The following is a 24,508-nucleotide window of genomic DNA, read 5'->3' as shown; positions in this document are numbered from 1 at the left end:
GTGCTGGAGCAGGTTTGCTGGCAGCACTTGTGACCCCACGGGGGACCCCCACTGGAGCCGTTTGTGCCTGGAGGACTGCAGCCCATGGGAGGGACCCATGCTGAAGCAGTTTGTGAAGAACTGCAGCCTGTGGGAAGGACTCATGTAGGAGAAGTTTGTGGAGGACTGTCTCCTGTGGAAGGGACCCTACACTGGAGCAGGGGAAGAGTGTGAGGAGGAAGGAGCAGCAGAGACAATGTGTGATGAACTGATTGCAAGCCCCCGTTCCCTGTCCCCCTGCACCGTTGGCAGAGGGGGAGGAGGTAGAGGGAATCAGGAGTGAAGTTAAGCCTGGGAAGAAGGGAGGGGTAGGGGGGAAGGTGTTTTAAGACTTGTTTCTATTTCTGATTATCCTACTCTGATTTGATTGGTAATAAATTAAATTAATTTCCCTGAGTCAAGTCTGTTTTGCCCATGATGGTAACTGCTGAGTGATCTCCCTGTCCTTATCTCAACCCACAAGTCTTGCATTATATTTTCTCTGCCCTGCCCAGCTGAGGAGGGGAGCGATAGAGTGGCTTTGGTGGGCGCCTGACATCCAGCCAAGGTCAACCCACCACAAGTACTGAGGAGGCTGTAGAGCCCAGATCTCAGCCTTTTTAGTTCCATGTTCTGACTTTTCACACAACAGGTGAAGATCACATCTTCAAGTTGCTAAGTTAAAAATCCTAATATGGAAGTGCTGATCAGTGGTTTTTTGTTTTTTTTTTTTTGGGGGGGGGGAAGACACATGGACGGGTCTTACAGAGGCAATTAGAAGCTTTAAAGTTTTTGTGACCTCTTTTATTTATTTCCTTCCCTGCCCTGCTACCATCTTTTAAAAGTCAGCACCTTCAAGAGGGCACAATTTCCCACTTTCCTACAATTATCTCCAACTTAATTTTGAGGTCTAGCTGGTAGAGACCACTGCCTAGTAAGAGGCAATAACTCAAAAGCAGCTTTTGATTGAGGAGGGTCTTCCTGAGACTCACCAATCCCAACACTGTCTTGGAAGGGCCCAGGCTGTTTCCTGAAGTAGCTACAGTCTTCTCAGAAGGGGTTCCCTCCCACTGACTTAAACTGTGTTCCTGTAGACAGAATTTCTGAAGCTAAAATTGTGCTTTTTCAGTTCCTTTTATAGGGTCAAGGCAGCAAATACCATGTGAGTATAACAGTGGGCACAGGATGGAAGTTTTGGGCACAATGTACTCAGGGTTCTGCATTTTAAGAACATGGAGAAGAAGGAAGTCTCCTCTGAGAAATCTATAAGCAACAGCTTGTTAACACACCAGTTCACTTGTGTATCCCATGATGATTCTTCAAAGCTTGTGGCAAATCACTGACATATCTCTGCAGAAAAGGAGGCATTACATGTTTCCTTTGTAAGTGTGTATAATATGAAGAAATATGGCCTGTTGTAGCACAAGGACAAGAAAAACAACCTAATGTCAGTTTACTCTTCTCTGTTTCGAGCATCGCCATTGTGAAATCTAAATAAAGCATGTTTCTAATCTTGTCTCCTTAAAGTGAGAATTTCCTTTGAAGAGATTGATTTTTTTAAAAAAGACTGGTTGATTTTGATTTAATTGTCCTTTACTGAATGAAACTACTCACTGAAGACAAGAATTTCAGAAAGTCTGTCAAATATAGTTTTGATTTTCATAAAAATTTGCTTTATTTTCAAAAGGGCTTCCTTCCCACTGTGAACTTTTGAGGACCCAGATATTGAAAAGATCCTAATCTCAGGAGGGCCTTGTTTGCCATGGTGAAGTTCAAATGCTTGATTATTAATGTCACATTAAAATGCCTCATACTAGCATTGCCTGTCTTATGCCAATAACATGACATCCTTATATCTGCTCTTTTTCATGACTTCAGTTTCTTTAAGGTAGTATTTAACTTTGAAGTTACAGAACTAATGACTAAAAATGTAGTCTCATTACGTCTGAGGTCATTTAATTAATCTGTTATAAAGTGTTTTAATCTGGCTGGTTGTCACAGAAAACAGAACCACAGCTCCCTCTTGAACAAAGATTATATTTCAGTTCCAGCTTCAGCCAAACACATTTTTCATTTGGCAACAGCGGCAGTGATGAAGTGTGTGGTAACCTTGTAGTTGTTGGCTTTGATGTCATGATAATTGCAATTCCAAATACCTGAATAGTTCATATGTTTTATAGTAAATAATGGCAATTGAGTTGAATACACAAGTGGAATATATACAGGGCAGTGTTGCCCAAACCTTATTATTAATCTATTTTTTTATTAACTCTCTGAACTCATTAACACAGGTAAAGGCAGATAATGTCTCAAACTTTTAATATGGCTCAGTTTACACCCCTGGAAATATAAGATGCAAATACAGAATACCCCTGTGGTGCAGCCTTAGTTCTGTTCCTTGAAGCTGGGAATTGCCACGAGTGTGATTCCACCAGGGCAACACAGTGGCTGAGAGGGTCTGTCACAATGGGCAGACATGTGGTAAAGCAGAACAGGAGTTTCCAATTCTTACAAAGCATGATTTAGGGCATACTTGTAATCTGTCCCCTGGAAACATGGGCTTTTACCTTCTTCAAAAAAATGGCTTCTATCTCCCATTAAGGGAGGCCTGGCACAGGTAACCCTGAACAGGCTAAAATCATGTCATCTTTTTCTCCTTGAATCTTTCACTTTGCTCAGTCCTTCGTCTCTTTGTGGCTCAATGCAGAACCCTGCAGAGAGTTGCTCTTGTAAGAAGGATCACATGCCTTTGAATGATAGGTTGAGAGAACACATTAAGGAGACTCATGAAAGTTCATGGGAATGAACTGGTCAGGATTTCTCCCTTACTCATGTTTGCAATCTAGGAGGTCCCAGGATCATCTTTAAGTTGTCATTCTCCAGGCTATTGTGTAGAGGACAGCTGAGGGCATACAAAACCTTCTGTGTGAATCCTGGCAAGGGGAAGGGATTCCAGCTCACAGTGTAGTTGCACATGCTCAAAAATGGAAGGAAAAAAATCTGGCTAGACCTTCTGCTGGGAAAAGAATCTATAAGTAATGCATTGTTCTTCCTAGGAACAATATTACAATAAAGATGCTTTCCTTCAGATCTGTTGAATGTAAGCTCTCTGCTGAGGAGAGCAAGATTATTAAAAAAAAACAGGATAAAGATGTGCTAAGATGTATGGAACAAGCTGTGAGAGAACTGATGTAAAATTTGCTTAGTGAGTATGTGCCCTGGAACCCTCATCTACCATGTTAATGTGGCACCAGATATGGCACCAGCTGCTTCTATACTAAACCTGGAAGAATAATTTATGCATAGCAGAATGACTGTGGACAGAATTAAAGAGAAGTTACATCAGGTGTCAGCAAAGACTACAATGGTGAAAGATATAGCTCACTTTTATTAGCTTTCAAGCTAGATCAAAGCCATATTTGATCTTGTACAGATTTCTAGAAGCTAATTTATCTTGTGTGGTCAGCCGCCTGAGTATTTTTCATAAGTTCATCCTGCCCACTGATCCTCATCTATAGGCAGCACATGGACCTACCTATATGCATTTGCTCTTTAAATAGAAACTGCCCTCTGTGCAATGCACTTCCCTCTCCTTAAATATGTTTATGTCCTGCGTCTCCACCTTCAAAGCCATTATTTTTAGCTGTTCTTGGGCCACAGCTAAATCACTTGGACATCTCAGGAAGCAGCTTTCCAGAAGAGAAACAGCTTGATGCCAATATAAAAGTGCTGACCTGAGCCATATTCACATTGGCCCATGGGTAAGCAAGCAGAGGAGTACAGAAGATCAAAGGAGAGCAAATTTTTTTTGTCAGGGTTTTTAGGTAATGTTAATGTTAATGTGAATCAGCTGTAGGATAGATCAGATAGGGACTGATAGGAAAGGATAATATTGTTTCGCAGGTCCGTTAGAATGAGAATAGGAACAAGGATAAGAAAAACATAAGTCTGTAAGAGAGCATGTCTGAACATGCAGCCTGATGTAGATCAAGACCTGGATTAGAAATAAGGAGAAAAAATGAGGTGGAGTGGACGGACGCAGGTGTTGGTGGAGGGGAAGGGTGGGAGACAGGAAAACTGGCAAAGCACTGACTCATCCATCAGCACACACATTTGCCATTTGCTCTTTGAAGAAGCTAAAGTCAAGGCCAGGGACCAGCAGAACAGTATTCAGACACCTCTCCCCCAGATTTTCTATCAGCACTCCAACTTCCTTCCAGCGAATCAACTGAAGTCAACACTGGAACCATGTAGCACTTCAAAACTTCCTCTGCCTCACTTGAGACACAATAAACAGCCTCACCATCAGTTCTTTCCAGTGCTTGGACAGACTGTGGACAGAGATCAGCTGGGACTTCTCTAGGACTTCTGTCAGTACCATTTCATCTTGGGACCTTACACACATGCAGTGAAACAGACATGCCTTTGGGATCCTGAGGACTGTAGATGAACAGGACATACCTGAATATACCAAAGCCCCTTTTGATGGCAGTGCCAGTATCTCCCATCTTTGGGTATTGGCAGCGAACACGATCATTATCTGCAATGGCAGTCTCCACTCCACAGCCATGTGAACTGGGGTAAGGGGTCTGTTCATGATATCGATGTCCAGTCATTGAATCACAGAATGGTTTGGGTTGGAAGGGACCTTAAAGATCACCTAGTCCAACCCCCCTGCCATGGGCAGGGACAACTTCCACTAGCCCAGGTTGCTCAAAGCCTCATCCAGCCTGGCCTTGAACACCTCCAGGGATGGGCCATCCACAACTTCTCTGGGGAACCTGTTCCAGTGCCTCACCACCCTCACAGTAAAAAGCTTCTAATATCTAATCTAAATCTACCCTCTTTCAGCTTAAAACCATTACCCCTCATCCTATCACTACACTCCCTGATAAAGAGTGCTTACTCATCTCTCCTGTAGGCCTCCTTTAGGTACTGGAAGGCTGCTATAAGGTGTCCCCAGAGCCTTCTCTTTTCTAGGCTTAATAACCCCAACTCTCTCAGCCTGTCCTCATAGGGAATGTGCTCCAGCTGACCATCTTTGTGGCCCTCCTCTGAACTTGCTCCAACAGGTCCGTGTCTTTTCTGTGCTGAGGACTCCAGAGCTGGATGCAGTACTCCAAGTGGGGTCTCATGAGAGCAGAGGGGGAGAATCACCTCCATCAACCTGCTGGTCACACTTTCGATGCAGCCCAGGACATGGTTGGCTTTCTGGGCTGCAAGCACACAGTGCTGGCTCATGTTCAGCTTCTCATCAACCAGCACCCCCAAGTCCTTCTTCTCAGGGCTGCTCTCAATCCATTTTCTTCCAAGCCTGTCTTTGTGTTTGGGATTGCTCCAACCCACATGCAGGACTTTGCACTTGGCCTTGTTGAATTTCATGAGGTTTGCATTGGCCCACCTCTCAAGCCCATCAAGGTCCCTCTGGATGGCATCCTTTCCCTCCAGCGTGTCGACTGCACCACACAGCTCGGTGTCATCGGCAAACTTGTTGAGGGTGCACTCAATCCCACTGCCCATGTCTCCAACAAAGATGTTAAACAACATCAGTCCCAATACTGACTGCTGGGGAATGCCACTCTTCACTGATCTCCACTTGGACACTGATCCATTGACCACAACTCTTTGGATGCAACCATCCAGCCAACTTCTAATCCACCAAGTGGTCCTTCTCTTAAATCCATGTTTCTCCAGTTTAGAGACAAGGATGTCATGTGAGACAGTGTCAAATGCTTTGCACAAGTCCAGGTGATTCTGAGCATAAAAGCCATGCTACTGCCCCTTCCAACTGCACACATATATCTCTTAACTGGTTGAAAAGTGCTTCTCTGACAACTTTGTTGCCATTTTTTTTAAATGCTTCTGTTGTTTTTTAAATTCTTCACTCCCTTGTTGATGGTCTAGGTCACGCTGTCCAGAGGTGATCCTTTCAGACAGCAGTATTCTCATGGGATGCTGTGTCAGGGACTCAGTTCCTGCATGATACAGCCATCCTCCTCTAGCTCCTTGTTTGTATAGATTGACCAGTCCCTCCGCACCTCTAGTGGGTACTCTCTCTTGATCGTTCTCTTCCTTAACTTACCCATGAGAACAATACATAGTACCAGTCTATACCCCATACTACCCAGTGGGATGCTTCAAGAGTGCCATTCCATAGATCTATGGCTGACTCTTGGCTGTGAAGTGCAGACCACTTCAGAGGCTTCCCTTGGGCTGTATCTGTTAGGAGCAGAGAGCAAAAACTATGAGGATCTGTCTACAATTTCTGTCCTGAGGATGTGGAAGCTGCCATTTTCACCTTTTGCCCTGTATTTCTTCCTTCTGTTTTCTACTTTGTGCATCCTCGCGACAAGTTAAATCCTTTCCCAAGTGTAATGTGTTTCTTGTTGACAACAGGTTACAGTGCATAATGCGCTACCTAGTCTAGCTGTAAGGATCCTCTTGCCTGGTGCTGGCCTGGAAATCATCTGTCTTTACTGGCAATGGCTCTGGCATAGTGCTAGGAGACAGAGTGAAAGTGGTTTGAGCTTGACTGTGCCATTTATGGGACAGACAGCTCTGCCTCAGCTTTCTGCACAGCTGCTAAGAACAATTTCTTGACATTTGTACTGTATGGCATAATTCTTTGCTGGACCTGATTCAAACTCTCTCATGCATTTTGAACTCTCTCATTTGGGACATATGGAACCCAGCAAGAATTATGGACAAAATGTTTTGGTCTCAGAAATTACATCTGCAGTTACCTACAAGGAGGAAGAAATGGCCTGTGATGTCCCATGGAAGATCTCGGCAATCACTCAGGAAAGTTTCAAATCAGCTCTTCTAGAACAAAATATTTACAATATTAAAAAAGATAAAACCTTTTCAAGATCACATAGAGCTCCGGCTGAGTGCCCAGCCTTGCTGCCAAACAGCTGGCCTTGCTGTTGGAGCAGAAAGTAGAAAAAGGAAGTACGGAAGAACTGTTTCTCGGAAGGAATCTATACAGAGGTTAACAGAGGCAAGAGACCTTGTTCCCACAGACCAAAATTACCTGGAGACCTCACAAATACCCATTCCAAATGCCTGCTGGAGACCTTTTAAGAAAACTAGTTTACTTAAAATGAAAGTCCATTCAAAGTCTGCCATTCAGAATGCCCATGGAGGCTTACTTCCCTAGGCTGAAAAATATGCTGTTATGGAAAACAATTTCTATAAACAATAGAACTGTGCTTTGTATTTTCCCCCTACCTCTTATGCTACACTCATGGACTTTAGAACATATTTAAGTTGAAACCACTACTAAATGTAGGACCAAAATCTGCCTCTGGTCAGTACCAGCAATTCCCTTTCTGCTCCTCATGTAAACAGCGCTTTGGCTAAAATTCACCAGCACAAACACAAACAATTCTATGTTAAAGGGTATTGATATTATTAAAAAAAAAAAAACCCACAATGAGTAAAAAACAAAAGTAAAACTTTGCTTCAGTAAGCAATCTTTTCCTCTGTAGTTATTTTCCAGGTAGGAACTAATAGTGTCATACTAATGTGAATAGTAATGACATACTAATATGAAGTCATATGAGTGACTTACAGAAGCTTGCTTTTCCTAGCTGGCCACCATCTCACTGGCTTTTCCTTCTATTGATGTTTGTCCCCCCTGCTCAGCCTGTACATATACAGGCCAGTCTGCATCATAGTTATTTTTATATATAAGTACTTCACTCTGGGAAGTGGATAGAGAAGTTAAATTCCTTGTGCAAACATTAGTCAGTAATTCTGTTTATGCAAATAGCTGTAGAATAGATTTTTTATTTGTCACCCTTTCAGATTGCTAAGGGAAATATATTTAAGGAAATTAACGCAGTGCAAAAAATAAGGTATAAAACAGATCTCCATAGTCCAGAAACAAAAGGAGCATTAGAGATGACCAAGAACAATGATTTTCAAGTACCTGGTATCCTGTAACCCCTCTTGTGATCTGTTCATGAGATAGTTCCCACCCTGTGGGAAGCCCACGCTGGAGCAGGCTCCTGGCAGGACCTGTGACCCCCGTGAAGAAAGGAGCCCATGCTGGAGCAGGTTTGCTGGCAGGACTTGTGACCCCATGGAAGGGACCCACACTGGAGCAGTTTGTGAAGAACTGCAGCCTGTGGGAAGGACTCATGTAGGAGAAGTTCATGGAGGACTGTCTCCGGTGGGAGGGACCCCCATGCTGGAACAGGGGAAGAGTAAGAGGAGGAAAGAGCAGCAGAGACAATGTGCGATGAACTGACTGCAAGTCCCGTTCCCCATCCCCCTGCACCACTGTGCAGGGGAAGGGAGTAGAGAGAATCATGAGTGAAGTTAAGCCTGGGTAAAAGGGAGGGTGGAGGGAAGCTGTTTTAAGATTAGTTCATATTTCTCATTACCCAACTCTGACTTTTGATGGGCAATAAATTAAATTAACTTCCCTGAGTCAAGTCTGTTTTCCCCGTGACAGTAATTGGTAAGTGATTTCCCTGTCTGTATCTTGACTCACAAGCCCTTCATTGTATTTTTTCTCCCCCTGTCCAGGTAAGGAGGGGGAGTGATAGAGCAGCTTGGTGGGCACCTGGCATCCAGCCAAGGTTAACCTATGACAAGCTTGCATAAATATTTTCCTAATCAGGAGCAAATAACAATTCATGAGAAAATTTGACAGCAACAGGAATTTTGTGTTTTATAAAAGTTTATATATTAGAGGAAGTTAAAGTATAACAGCAAAGAGACTGAACAGGGTAAAGGGAAAAATAGATACTTTCACCCAAGATTTTAAAGGACAGTAAATTGACAGAGCAGGGAGCTGCAGGGACTAATTTACAAAGGAAAGAAAGCAGAGGAAGAAACTCCAGCAATAGCCACATGGCATCTAATATGGACACCAGACCTCAGTGAGCAAAGGAAGTAACAAGCTGAGAACTGAGAGAAATCACATATCATGGGTACAGAAATTTTGTACTTGACTTTTTTATATCTGGTTTTATTAGAAAGTGGACTGATCATTTAAAAAAAAAGGTGAACTTTTAAAATGAGTGAGTTAAAACCAAAATAATGTACATACAAACCTACCTCAGTGGACTTGCCTAGTTAACAAGATAACTTCAGTTTCACAAATGTTATTTTCTTTGTCTGGTGAGATTTTTGGGGTGAGTAGGTGTGCTGAGTCCCAGGTGCTTCCATCTTGCTCACTCTTACAGTACAAACAGACCTCTTAGAGCTGTGCTAGAGGTCTTCCACCTCAGCAGGCCAAGTGGTGTCCCTTCTCAGAAACAGCTCTGAGAGATTTAAGTGTATTTTCTTGGAGACATTGCTGAGAACACACTCAAAAGCAATGAGAAAGCTGTGCTCAGTTCAACAAGCACACCTTGGATAAGAAAGGCTGTTGCCACATGCTCCATGACACCCTCCTTCTTACCACTCTGTCATGGATCTAAAAAAATGATGTCCAGGAATACAGGACATACTTCCTAGGGAACACTTAGTGGGAATTAAACTATTAATGCAGAAAAACCTTACCTAATTTATCTGCACCTAGAGATCATGTTTCAAGGAGGGTTTTGAGTGTCTTCAGATGAGAACCTCCAGCTGAACACAGGTTCCATGCATAGCAACAGATTTTTTCCTTTACTATTTTAATGTCTAGTAAGAAATTATCAGAGTCTACATAATCAAATATATTACCTTATCTCAATTTAAAATTAATAAAAATTATATTCTGTTCAAACTAGTTCTTTTTGCTCATGAAAATATCCCAGCTCATTTTTCTTTCAGAGATGATATTTCTTGGTCATTTAGTTTTCTATTCATAAGACTAAGCTGCTGTACGCTGTCTGCATAGATATTTATATTTTGTGAACTACTTTCCCTAGTATTACTTCATTCTACCAGTAGTGATCACATACTGTTTTGTTTTATGCTAAATATTTAACTTAGTCTATTAGCCTTCAGTTCCAAGGCCTAGTAAAATTTGCAAGGATTATCTGAAGCATCCTAAAGACTATTTTTATCTTTGGTTACTATGTTAATATATATTAATGACTCTACCACTTGAACACTTTCAAAATACTATTGGAGACTTTCAAGTCAGTTCTCCCATTCCAATAGAGCCACCACAGTTCACATGTGCATCTAGGTTACTCTAATACAACCTTACTAATTACAGTCCTCAAGACCACATTTGGGATAATTAAATTGCAGGTACAAATGCCTTGGTCAACCTCCACAAGTTGTAGCAAGGATTACTAAGAAAAAAGATATATTCAAGCAAGACACCACAAACCATATTTTATTAGCAAGAGATTTTGGGGAAAGATGTAGGCACTCTGAATAGAAGTGACTCTGTTAAAAATTGCTACAGATATTATACACAATATTAAGCATACATGTTTTCTCCTTCTAGAATGGGCAGAACAGAGTTCATTTTCACACCACATATTTTCAAAAAAATTCTATCAGAGCTGCTAAAAGGGGAAATGAGCATGAGTGAAATATGACAAATAGATGGGATATTGTTTAAACAAAAGGCAGTTCTACCATTTGACCAAGTTGATGATATGCTTTTTACCAATGTACCTTGGCCTTGAAACGCAAGAATCAGAATCATTTAGGTTGGAAAAGACCTTTAAGATCTAGCCTAACTGTTAATTTAGCACTGCCAAGTCCACCACTAAACCATGTCCCTAAGCACCACATCTACACATCTTTTAAATACCTCCAGGGATGGTGACTCAACCACTTCCCTGGGCAGCCTGTTCCAGTATTTGACAACCCTTTAGGTGAAGAAATTTTTCCTAGTATACAATCTAAACCTCCCCTGGCACAACTTGAGGCCATTTCCTCATCCTATCACTTGATCTCTTCTCCCAAGCAAGAACACCCATCTCACTACAACCTCCTTTCAGGTAGTTGTGGAGAGTGATACAGTCTCCTTTCAGCCTCCTTTTCTCCAGACTAAACAAGCCCAGCTCCCTCAGCCACACCTCATAAGATTTGTTCTCTAGTGAACTGCCTCAGACAAATTCTGTGCTTTACTTAAGGACTGTTCTGGCAGTATAATGAAGTACAAAATATAAACACCCAAAGAACAAAACCTTCTTCTGTTTTTCTTTTTATAATTCAATTAACTAGTATTTTTAAACGCACTGACATTCACATCCCATAGACCTTAGCTCTTCCTTTTCTGTAACAAAAGAAAAAACACAGATAAGCTATCAGAGCATCACATTTCAGATCCCCATCCTGCTATAGGTAAACCATAAATTAACATTATGTGAGCAAACCAGCTGAACTTTAGTCAAGATAAATATTCACTAGCATAGCACCAGAGCACAACTGAGACATCAGTACAAATTTTCTTTAAACTATGATAAAGACTACCGACTACAGAGCGCTACAGTTCTTGAATATACGGAGACATACTGAATGCTCAGCAGTTTCTCTCACTGTTTACTATTAAAAGAATCTTTGCCTTTTCACAAAAGGCCAAAAAAAAAAAAAGGAGGTGGTAGATTAGAGGCTAAAGTCCTGCATCCAGATCTTTTTTACTGGTTGTTTGTCCCATTAGTGATTTTTTAGCAAATATCCCTAAAGATACAAGACCTTAATTCACTATAAACTATGCAAGTATTTAACCACCTAGAGTAGACAGTGCTCTTTGAATCCCTCCTGAATCAGATTTTGATAGCTGGATAATTTAGATACCAATATTTTAAAAACTGTCCCAGGGATGTGATAGGGTATAGAAATATCTTGATAGATCAAGACAAAGTTTCCAGAATTCTCTTCAAAATATACTTTAAGTCATCCTGTTAAACTTTTATTGTCCACTAACTCCACCTTTAGCCGATCATCCTCCCCACCATCCTCTCCCAGGGAACTTCATGACTAAGTGTTCATCAAAACAACTATGATCAAATGTCAAGTTATAGTGTGGTAACAAAAACAACAGGGGAAGCTTCAAACTTCCTGTGAAACACTAAGTAAAGATGTAAAAACTAAAGAAATTATTAAACAATTTAAGAATCAAATGACACTGGAGTCAAAGGGACAGGTATTCCTATGTTATCCCAAAGCAGGACTTTTTGGATATTGGCTGAGAGCAGGACTGGTCATCCCAGTCAACATTATGAGGAGCAACTGGCAGTCTAAGGGCTTAGCTGTAAGTTACCATCACTGCAGGACTGATGGTTTCTCTCCCCTCCTTCCTTTGACTGTTTCAAGTCAATAACAGTAGAATTTGTTACACTTATTTACACCACTGAATAAATCCTTAGTGATAGCCAAGACTTCAGTACAGTAAGTACTATAAAAACATGGCAGGAAGGAAAAGAAGGAAGAAACAACTGTCAAGCAGAAGCTTGGGTCAAAGTCCTTTTTCACTGCCCATTTCCTGAAGGTAATATTTTTAAACTAATATCTAAAATTTCAAAGGTAAAGTTCAGATATGTTACTTTGATTACTACAGCAGTGTAACTCAAGAGCAAAGACAGAATTTTGAGCTTTAGACAAAGCTTACTGCAATACCATACTGGAAAACTCAGCACCTGGCAAAATTATGTTACCAGGTTGTTTTGAAGAACATAACCCAACATACACAGTGTTAGCGGATCAGAAGACACTTGGCAAAACTTTGATTTCCATTGATTTCCAAATTATATTAGCAGCAGAGTTTTTGGGTTTTGATTGTTGCTTTTTTAAATTATTTGATTGTTGGTTTGGGTTTTGTTTGAGTTTGGTTAGCTTGGTTTTTTAAGTTTTCTATAGACTTTACCTTTTTTTTCAGCAATTCTAAAAAATTCTTTAATATCACAAGCCTGCAAAGGACACAGGTGTACCTGAACCTTTAAAGTCAGTAGGTTTGGGATCCCATCATGTTTTTTAAATCCTTCAGGAGAAAGAAATGTAGGGGTATGAGTACTGACATTAATAAAACAAGCAGCACTACAAGATTCCAGATTTTTAGAATATAAAATCATCTAGACCATTATCAACAGAAGGGAGACATCTGTTTTTCTTAAACAGTATAGCAAGAGAATTTTGTAAAAACCTTAAGGTTTCTTTATGAAGTTAGAAAACATTACACAATTGTTAATAATTAAAAATAGTGTTGACTGAAAAAAACACATATCGAATAATGAGATAGTTATCCAATCTGAGAGGTAGATGACAGTCTATTATTTTGGAATGATGATGATGAGAATAGCATTAAATATTACCTATACAGTGTCTGTACCTGTGCAGAGTGCAAAGAGGAGGAAGAACACTCTCTCACCTAACAGGAACTACATTCATTTAATGTCCTTGGTCTCCATCATCAGTTCTCCTGGAAACACAGGGCTGGGGAGGGAAAGGATCAGGAAGGCAAGGAAAGAAGTCAACCCCATTTCTGTATGCAAGCAAATAACAGGCAGAACACAGCATCCACATTGCAGTGAGGATGACTGGGCTCATGGCACAATCATCAGGACAGCGTGGCTTGAGTGGAAACAGCAGAAGCCTGCACAGGCAGAAAAGGAAGCATCAGAAGTCCTGTACAGTGCTTTCCATGATGTGAATTCAGATGCATTGCCTAATGTATTTATGATGATAATCCACTGTTGAAAAACCATTTCTGTTCCTATTCACCACGTCCATCAGGTTTTGCATTTTCATTAAGAGGAAAAGCAGTGACAAATAGCAGCACTGATGCAAGGCTTTGTCACAGTGATGATCAGAGCATGTTAACCTGACAACACCTGTAAAGTGCTAGCTGTTACCAAAAGCATCTGTTTCAAAAACACTGTCATAATAAGCACAGCTCAGTACACAAATGGGATCACAATTTTTCTATTTTTTGGGTAGTCTTCGAATTTCTCAAGGTACCATCTGAAAAACAAAAGACAGAAATCTAATGACTATTGAGTCTTCAAAATACTGTCGAGGAAATTAAGTAATTGTACAAGATGTTCAATTTAATCCATATATTTTCTGTCTACAAACCAGAAAAATGCCTTTAGAATCCATTCTGGATAGACAACTGCCATTTACAACACTCATCCTAATGGCATCTAGTCACCAACTACAACAAAACAAAGTCACTACTGCCAGCAATTGGAAATCACAGAATCACAGAATGTTAGAGATTGGAAGGGACCTCGAAAGATCATCCAGTCCAATCCCCCTGCTGGAGCAGGACACCTAGATCAGATCACACAGGATCAAGGCAACATGTGGTGAGAGCAGCCCTGTTATTGCAAAATGTATGTTGCTACATTAGAAAAAGGAAGAAAACAAGCAATGATATTAGAGAGAGAGGAACAGAATCAAAAGCATTCAAGGAAATAACATTGTATTATGAGTTCACCTGGAAGCAAGGGATACTTCACATACTGGAATGACTGTCCTGTTCTGCAGAGATACATCTTCAGTTCCAGTCAAGATTTGGATAATCACACTGAATGTGACAAACATTGCACTAGCCTTACTGCTAATCCCCCTCAAAAGACCATCACTATTTTTAAATCCAAACAATTTTAAGAGAATAAATGCATGGCCTAACCAAATATTAGTTGCCTAGTCACTTTAAATAAACAAACACAGTTACTCCCACTTTCAATTACTAATTCTTCAGCTTCTCTAAAAAAAATAAAAAAAAGAAATAACTTCATCTGGGCTCCTCAAAGGTGCAGGTATTCATATCAATCGCTAACTGCAAGATCAAAGCTGGAAAGAGCAGAGAACACACAATTCATGATAACCTGCAGCTGTGGAATACCACCATTACACTAGTTATCCTTTTCAGTCATGTATTCTAAGTTCTTCAATCTAAACAGACTACACCAAAATATTTCTTCACTTACATAGATTTACTTCTCTACCCCTCTTCCATTTGTATGCATTTTTCCCTCTTCCTTTAATAACATTTAGCTTTTCTTAGTGCTCTGTAAGTCAGCAGCTCTGACAGAGTGCTGTCAAGGCTTAAGACAGATGGAAAACAATCATGAAATTTGAGCCTGAAGAACATAATATATAAGGATAGGCTGAGGAACGTAGCATTGCATAGTCTGGTGAGGAAGAGATTAAGGGGCCCTGTTCTTGCTGCCTACAGGTCCTGGGAGTTAAGACAATGGAGCAAAACTATGAATGAAATGCAAACTCCTGCAGCTGGAATTCAGTGGCCCCATGCAAAAGTGCAGGCCAGAGACTGACTGGCTAGATACCATCTCTGCACAAAAGGACATAAACATCCTGGTGGACAAGTTGAACATGAGTAATAGATCCCTGCAATGATAAAGGCTAACTGCATACTGGCCTGCTTTAACACGTATAGAGCCACCAAGTCAAGGGAAGTGCTTATTCTCCACTATCCAGCAGCTGAGAGCCTGCACCTGCATTAGTGGCTACAGTTTGCAGCTTCCAGTGCAGTAAAGATGTCCACAAACTGGAGAAGAATCCAGCAGACAGTCATTGAGACGACTGCATAGCTGGAACATAAGGGAAGAGGTTGAGGCTTGTTCAGCCTGGAAAAGAAGTTGAGGCAGATCTAATTGCAGTTTCCCACTACCTAGAGAAATATTAGAGAGAACAGAGCCATACCCTTCCTGGAGGCAGGCAGTAAGGGGACTTGCAAATCCAGAGATAAAAGCTGCAACATGGAAAATCCCCACAGGATGCAAGGGAAAAATCACCCTCTTCCCCATGAAAATGAGAAAAATCCTGTTACAATGCTTTGCCAGAGATGTCCTGTATCCTCCACCCTTGGAGACACTCAACTGGATGAGGCCCTGGGGAACTGGCTATGGCCTTGCAGTCAGTTCTGGTTGGAGCAGGTCACATCAGATGACTGGGCTGGACAACCTTCAGATGCTCCTACCAACCTAAGATATTCTGCAACTCTGCTCAGTAATAGCAGGTGGTAAAACAAGGAGGGATTAGTCACATGTGACAGGCTTGGAAGGTTCAAGTTGAATAGTAGGAAAAACTTGTTCACTGGGAAGGTAACACAGACCTGGAACACTCTACAAAGAAGGTGCAGGAAAACCTCTGTTCCTGGAGGTTTTCAAGACTCCACTAGACATAGGCATGGCTGCCCTGACAGACTGTTAGTAATGGCATTTTTTTCAACCTATTTCCTCCATAAATTTCCTCTTACGCCACTAAGTTTCAGCATGAGAAACAAAGCAGGAAGCTAAAAACCATGCTATTCCTTAAAGAGAATCCTTTGAAGAAACAAGTCTTCTCAAACAGATTCTTCTTTAAGCCACATTATGTATACAGTACAGTAGCAGTCTGTTTAATTACAAGGCCAGAGACTATTAAATATCATCTACCAGAACTGTTTTCATATTGTCTATACACTTTATTATAGACGATATAGACTTGACACTTGACACTTGATAGTGTGCCTGTTACAGACAACTGTAGAGTGGTTTTCAAAATCTTATTATAGAAACAAGTTTGAGCCCCTAGGGGAAGTATGGTATATGATCAGTTAAGACAATTTTCCCAAACTTGTCTATAATCTTTACAGATCCAGTATGAGCTATGTTCATTTAAACATTATTTTGACCACCTCACTGTACACTGTGTGTGTTTATGCTCAGTACTGTCCCACTGAAATTCTGCAGTGCTTAATACTACTCATTTTCTATCATATTCTCCACTTCAGTAGCAGAGTCTTTCACATGACTTGCCCTGCAACATTCCTATGGGATGAGGCATAATTTGTGAAATGGAAACGAAGTGTGGCATAAAGACAAAAGAAAAAACACAAACACTTACTGGTGGTGTTGCTTTGCCCTTGAACCCAAGATGAAAAGTGTACACAATGCAAATGCAAGGCTTTCAATGGTCCAGCAGGCAAGGGCAAACCCAAACCATTCCAGAATCTCTCCAAAGAAGTTGGCTCCACTGACATACTCAAACATTCCTCCTGAAAGCAGGACAGTTACTTTAAAAGCACCTTAATCAAGGAGATCTCCAATGCTATATTTTATTGTAGTCAAATAGACCTGTATCACCAATGTCTCTATATAATTTTTAAAGACAATGGAGGCAGTGTTTTTCAGTTCAAGCTGTACTATGAAGGATCACTTCAGACATGATTCTAAGATGATCTGTAGCTCAATCTTTCAATTTTTCATTAAAGAAAAGCAGAATTACCAGTATCAGAAGTTCATGCCTCTGTAAATAACAATGATATCAAACTGGCTCTTTTGATCATAAACTAAACCTTCTTTAAAATACGTAAAAAGAGAAAATGTGTTCCCCTTTAAGAGTCCCAGAAGATACTCATACAGTTAGTTAGCATACAAAGTTTAATTTCTTTAAGTACTTTAGAAATGAAGTTAATTATGAACATGATTATCAATTAAAGTTCCAAATCTATCCTCTATCTTACAATGTCTTGCCCTTTTGTTCCCATCCCCTGTCAGGTCTACTGCTTCAGCCCTGACACTCAGTGAAAGTAGTAATTAGCAGTCTGTGTTAAATGTGTTTATGTATAATTGCCTGTAAAACAATCAGTACTCACCTGCTGGGAATTTTATAAAATAAGGACTTTCACCCTCATTCCACAGTTAGTAAACAAATTGATAACAACTCAGTATGTGCTTTACCAGTAGGACTAAACAAACAAATATTTGCTAAGTGTAATAAACAACATGTTTTGACCTTGCTTTAATTACTTTGTTTTATGACAAAAAAGCAGAATTCTAGCACTTAAACTGGATAAACGAAATCAAAAAGACCAACTCCTCCTGATCGTGCAGCAAACATCGTATTTCCTTCAGAACTTTTTTGTACGCTGAACATAGCACAGTATGTTCATATTCATTTTTCACATGGGTGCTTGGATTTACAGCTATTAAAATTATAAAGTTACCTTCTTGGTGAAAAGAAAAAAAGTCTACTGCCTTAGATATCTAGTTCTTTCAGTTTTATTTTTAAAAAGTCCCACTAAAAACCAAGAGAGAGAGCAACAGCTCAAGGAAATACTTAGAGAAACAGCAAAATTCAGAGGCAACTATTATTTTTCTGCTCTCACTGCATGTAATATCCCTGGAAGAGTCCAATGTTTCCAAAAGTGCCAATAAACCTTAACACTTCAATAGGCTCCATAAGAAGTCCTTTCATATTCTCCATTTTCCCATAAAGGACAATTTATAATGCCTAAGTTCCTTTGGATTTCTGTCCCCTTTTCCCTCTGTCTCCCTTACTGCAGTAGTTGTTGCTCTCCAATCACTTAAGATCCCGCCCTCTTCCTACGTGGGACAACATGAGATAGGCCAGCCACGCACAGCTCTAAGTACTTTCTGCCTTTCCCCTCTGCCCCCACACAGGGATGATAATTTAGGTCTTCCTTCTCCACCCACCAGCTGATTGCCATAGAAGTTGTGGAACACTGTGTTACATTTTTACTGCTTTTTAAAAATTCAGACAAAGTTTGTCAAGAAAATCAGACTTGCACAAGCCACATATTGTGAAACAGATACCTTAAAATACTTGGCCTAAGAGGAAAAAAAAAGCTTCCCAGACTATGAAATCACTTCTTGAGGTAGACAAACTGCTATTTCCAGTTTCCTCATATCATAAATTACTATCTTCCCCTGAAATACACCAAGCTTTAGAAAGTCATCTTTACACAGAATCATGTTAGGTTGGAAGGAACCTCCTGAGATAATCTAGTCCAACTTCCCCTGGCTCAAGCAGGGTCAGCTACAGCAGGTTCACCAGGACCATGTCCAGTCTTGTTTTGAGTCTCTACAGATGGAAACTCCACCACCTCTCTGAGCAACCTGTTCCAATGTCTGACCACTCTCACAGCAAAAAAAATCTGTTCAGATGTAATAACATTAGTTTGAATTTTGTGCCCAGTGCCTCTGGTCCTGTCACTGGACACCACTGAGAAGAGCCTGGCTCCCTCTTCTTCCTTCCCTCCCATCATGTATTTATACTCATCAATAAGAGCCTCTGACCCTTCTCCTCTCCAGGCTTAAGAGTCCCAGATCTCTCTGCCTCTCCTCATATGAGATATGCTGCTTTTGTTATATAAATTTCTATAACATTTTTACTCACCTCTTGGTATCTTGTAACCAGTTTCCCCAGGTTTCCTCAGGTTTCTGAGAATATGATCAGAATGAATATTGATTGCCATGCCGATCAACCACCCTATCAAACCTAAAGAGAAATATTTAAAATACTGTCTTTCATACACAGGGCCAAAGAGCTTGTTCACAAAACACACTACAGTCATATATCACATGTTAGGCATATTATGTCAAAGCACTAGTAATGGAAGCCATAGGAGCAATTCCGGTGACATCCTGCACACTCCCAGTCCCACACTGAGCTCTTCAGTCAGTAGAGCTCACAGTAATCAGCAGGTCTCTAGATTAGAATAGTATTATAAGTTTAAAGTCTATTCTTGTGTTGCTAGATATATAAATGTATGCACGTGCATATATACAGATGTAATGCATGTATTTCCCTAACTTCCACACACAAAACCAAATACACTAAAATTTTAAGAAACAGCCATTCTCATTCCTGACAGAGGGACACATCTGAGCCCCCCTCTTTTTATTTATTTATTTTTTTTTTACAGGCAATATACCAAAGCTTCCACAGCAGACTTCTGTGCAATAAAAGGAATAATAAAATTATGAAGGAACTCATGCACCACTTACTTGTGTCATTTAGCAAAATGGTTTAACCATTTATACCAGGCTTTCATAGAAACTGAGATTATCACACATTCTGCATCCTTATGTCTTGTTGCCATAATTCCATGGGATAAATCAAAAGGAATTTAGGAGTCAAATTAAGTACTTTCCCCCTTCCATTTTGAGTCTTTGGCTACATGTTACCTATGTTATCTTCCTTTGAAGGCAACATTCCTTAATACTAGGAGCAGATACAATTCAGGTTTTGAGGGTAGATTCATATTGTTTTGAATTGTGTGGGTTTGGATGGGGTAGAGTTAATTTTCTTCATAGTAGCTAGTATGGGGCTATGTTTTGGATTCGTGCAGGAAACAGTGTCAATAGCACAAGGATGTTTTAGCTACTGCTGAGCAGTGCTCACACAGAGCCCGGGCCTTTTCTGCTTCTCACATCATCCCAGCAGTGAGTAGGCTGGGGGGGCACAAGAAATTGGAGGGGACACAGCTGGGACAGCTGACCACTGACCAAAGGGATATTCCATACCATATGGTGTCATGCTCAGCATACAGAGCTGGGGGAAGAAAGATGAACGGGGAGGGGGAACATTTGGAGTGATAGTGTTGTCTTCCCAAGTAACTGTTATGCCTAATGGAGCCCTGCTTTCTTGGAGATGGCTGAATACCTGCCTGCTGATGTGCAGTAGTGAATGAATTCCTTGTTTTGCTTTGCTTGTGTGCAGCTTTTGCTTTACCTATTAAATTGTCTTTATCTCAACCCTTGAGTTTTCTTACTCTCCTGATTCTCTCCCCCATCCCACTTGGGGGGGCGGGGGGTGAAGGGCAATGAGCAAGTGACTGTGTGGTGCTTATTGCCGGACGGGGTTAAACCATGACATAAGAGAACATATTTCAATTTAAATTTCTTCAATCTTACAGTCATGACAGCATTTATCAAAGTGGTCCTCTCTTGTCATCCACAATAACACTGCAATAAATATAAAAATCTTATTGTTCTTGCTGTACAAGGCTTGAGAAATCCAAGAGAAACACTAATGTGATCTGGCTCCAGAATAACAATAAGAACAGTACCGGGTCAGATCAAGGATACACACAGCCCAGTATTCTGCTTTTGACTAACAGGCAAAATATTCTGGTTTATCTTCAGATCAAAAAGATCTTTCTGTAAATATTTTCTTAGAAAATGATACTATGTTTTTGACAGTCGGCAAAAAGAAGACACCTAGGAAACAAAAAATACGGCAAAGAGAATACTTTGTCACTAAACAACCTAGCTGTTCAATCATATGCATGGCTTAAAGTATAAATGTAACCTCACCTCCTGATAGGAGTGAATGAGCAATTCCCCTCCCTCCTTCCTTGGGGAACAGTTTTGTTCTTTGACAAAGGCCACTCCTATTACAAGGGCAGGTGGGTTGGTACATGCAGGTGCACCCATACATGTGTAAATATCTCAACACCAAGGACTTTTGGCATTAGAAGGAGTATCTTAGTATTTAGTAGCTACCCTTACTGGATTTTTGCTCCATGAATTTTTTCACTTCTGTTTGACTACATACAAACCTTTAGTACCTATGACATCAAGAAAGAAGTGATTTCAGTTTAATTTACACATTTGTGATGGTGTGCTTCCCCCCTGCTCCCAACCTAACCTTTATCTCCCATAGCCCTACTCAAGCAAAAATCACCAGTGGTGGTCATAATGGATGCATCTGGTTGTGATGGCTGCATCTGGCTCAGACTGGATTTGGGGGAGAAAGATAACAATACAATAGCCAAGGGCTAGTTTGAGCAATGCGCCCGCCTAACCACAGTGCTGGTCAATGTCCAGCTCAAGCCAAATTTGGAAGAAACTAACATCTGTAGTCAGTATGTAAATATGACTATGGAGTCAATCATCTTACCCCATAAATACTGAGTAGCCCAAGAGCCCATTAAGCTCTTCTGCACTGCAACAGGTTGCACACCAGGATCTCCCCTTGAGTAGGGATGCCTCTCAAGGTTATGCCTGCCACAGAGATCCTTTACTCCTCAATACTGAGAGATACATTGCCACAACACATCGTCAGTGAGTGACTAATAGCTTGCTAAATTTTATAAGCTTCGCTAAGATTATATCTTAGACTGACTGAACGTATATAATCCTTTAGACATAAACTATTGCCCAAGTCTGGGATTTCAATTGGGTTCGACTGCACCCACACCCTAATGAGTAGTTTAGAGAGCAAGGGGGTCCTCCCTGAACATCGTGACTCAACGGAATGGTCTCCCCAACACGTGTGACTTACCATGTGCTCTATGCAGTAAATAATCAAGTGTACCTTGACAAAAATTTTGTTAAACCACTGTCACATTTACTATCAAACTCTGTTAGATCACTATTTTATATCAATAAACAGATTGCTGCTTCTTTCTTACAAGTGAAGTGCATCGCTCCATCCACAACAACGTTATGTGGAAAATCTGCTTTGTTTGTTCTAAACCTGTGTGCTGGTGGTTCCATTTAAGAACTCAAGTTCCTATATTAAAAAAATACATGACCCGTATTTACTTTGGTATTAAAGAACAAAGATGACATATCATCTAGCACTGACATTGTGGGAAAAAGTGTCAGTTCAGTTGTAAAATAAAAGGTTAAAGGCTTACAGCTACGGTAAAAAAGATAATTATGAGAAGAGGTATAAAATAGGACTGAAGGCACTATAAAATTATAATAAAAATAAAAAGCTGTGAAGACAAAGAAAAACTACACCTGATGTTCTCATAGCATGTTTTAACTCACCTGTTATGAAACGTGGATCTTTTAACCAGCCTGAAGGAAATTCTGCATAGTTGCTTAAGCTTCGGCCTTGCAAGTATCCATTATAAATACAGAACAGAAGCGCTAGCACAAAAGTGAAAAATGGTGTTGGTTTTCCTTGTCGGATGAGAAGAGGAAATATGAGTGCCCTATAGTGAACAAGGGAAGAAAAACTGTGGCATTAACAAACAGAGAAGATACTTCTGGTGTCCAAAATTGCAATCCACAGTCCATGTTATCCTGCTTTCCAAATTCTCAGTGGAGTCTTTGACCTCAGTTCAGACAGATGGTTACTTGCTTTAACACTTAAACATTAATTTTGCTGCCTAACTGGAATTACAAGATCAGCTCTTTCTTCCCTTATGACAGAAATTTTGGTCCAAGGCAACACTTTGACCAGAGCAGTAAAGGCAACTGATGTTAAGCACAGTGTAATTTTATCCTCCTTTGTTCCTAAATCTTCATTGGTATCATCAAGCTTTCTGAAATGAACCAGGTCTTGCAACTCCAACACCAAATCCACCAGCACTTCTAGTGGGGAAGTCAATCCCTTTGAAATTATTTTAATTGAGCTCCATTTCCTCCTTGCCCTAAAAGTCACTTAAAAACATGACTTGCTTTACCATGATAATCTTGGTCTACCCTATGACACCTGTTAAAGACATGACAAATCCACAACCACCATCCCATTTGGGAAAGGAATCTCAACTGCGTTTCCCAGGGGATTACATCAGTAAACAAAACACCTCCAAGCAAGAAAAGCAGATGAACACACTTGTGCTCTGCCTTGTGTAACTAGCCAACTCCCAGTCACCTATCCGTTTAATTACAAGCTATAAGGATACAGGAGCAGCACTATCGAAGCCTGAGCATTCTTCGTGTGTTTTCTAGCTACTTAAGGACTACTGCTTCAAAGGAGCCTTTCCAGAGGAAGCAAAGCTGTAGCAGCTTTGAAGAAAGTGTAACAAATTCATTAATATGATTATTTAAAGCCCACCACATTACAACAAACAGAACTGGATAACAAGAGACTCTTCTGATATCCAGACTCTTCCAGTCTATGTTCACCTACAGAACAGTCCCTCAGTCCAGCAATAGCAACAAGCAACTGTAAAAAATAAACTATGGTACAGCTCAGCATTCTGTACAAACCTTTGCCTTGTGTTTCTAGCTTTTCTCAAACATCAAGGATGAGTTAAGATCTCATGACAAAACTCATCTCTTTACTTTTATGAATGGAAAAAGAGGGAGCAAAGACACACTCCTGGGTTTGCAAAGCCAGCCAGCCACCAGGCCAAATGTAGACTGCATCCCTCTCGACCGTGAGGACGTGGAATACTTTCAGTCAAAAGCAATAGTCTCTCTCAACAAGCACTGCAAAAAAAATTGCGTTATCAGCCACACACTCATCTTAAAATTAGCCTGACAAATTTATCTCTCCTGTATTATTAGTACGGTGGCAAAATTATTTGTAGAGTATTGCCAATAACTAATATCAATGACTTGAGGGCAACAGCGAAATCTTATCTGAGCTCCAGCTAAGCTGCCTTTTCCCAAGCAGTTTTACAAAATACCCCAACACCATTGACTGCATGGCAACACGGGGCACTCAGCCTCAGCTCTGCTAGCGTTTTAATGAATCACCGAATATCCTGAGCTGGAAGGGACCCACAAGGATCAAGTCCAACTCCCAAAATGAGCGCTGTGTTGAAAGACATAATGGGAAAATAGCTGCTGTTACACAAGATTCAAATTGCATTATATCATCACCCAGAGCTGAACTTTCGTTGTCAGCACACCGCATCCTTAAGGCTACCTGGCCAAGTCATTGCTCAAGCAGGGGTCACTGGAGGAGCTACAGCCACAGCTTACAGACGACACGGCACGCCGAGAGCACACCAAACACTCCACTTCTTATGCCATTTCTGAAAGGTGCTGGAGCACCGCACCCCACCCAGCAGCAAGCACCGCAAGCAATCATTAAACTAAATAATAAATACTAATTAATAGCGAAATTTCAGTCAGAAATGAGT

At 40.6% G+C, this 24,508-nt stretch overlaps 1 protein-coding gene across 1 annotated transcript; it reads right to left on the bottom strand.

Moving 5' to 3' along the window:
* Window positions 1-13,814: 13,814 nt before the first annotated feature.
* SRD5A1 (steroid-5-alpha-reductase, alpha polypeptide 1 (3-oxo-5 alpha-steroid delta 4-dehydrogenase alpha 1)) lies at window positions 13,815-22,648 on the bottom strand (the record flags this gene model as incomplete). The annotated part of the gene is made up of 4 exons (XM_010085610.1): window positions 13,815-13,881; window positions 16,777-16,927; window positions 19,072-19,173; window positions 22,458-22,648. Coding segments are annotated over 4 exons (511 nt in total), but the record flags the coding sequence as incomplete, so codon positions are not given.
* Window positions 22,649-24,508: the final 1,860 nt, after the last annotated feature.

Source organism: Pterocles gutturalis, unplaced genomic scaffold (assembly GCF_000699245.1).
Source record: "Pterocles gutturalis isolate BGI_N339 unplaced genomic scaffold, ASM69924v1 scaffold14635, whole genome shotgun sequence".
In the NCBI taxonomy this organism is placed as follows: domain Eukaryota; kingdom Metazoa; phylum Chordata; class Aves; order Pterocliformes; family Pteroclidae; genus Pterocles; species Pterocles gutturalis.
Note: the sequence above shows the minus strand (reverse complement) of the source record. Positions and strands in the feature narration are given on the sequence as shown.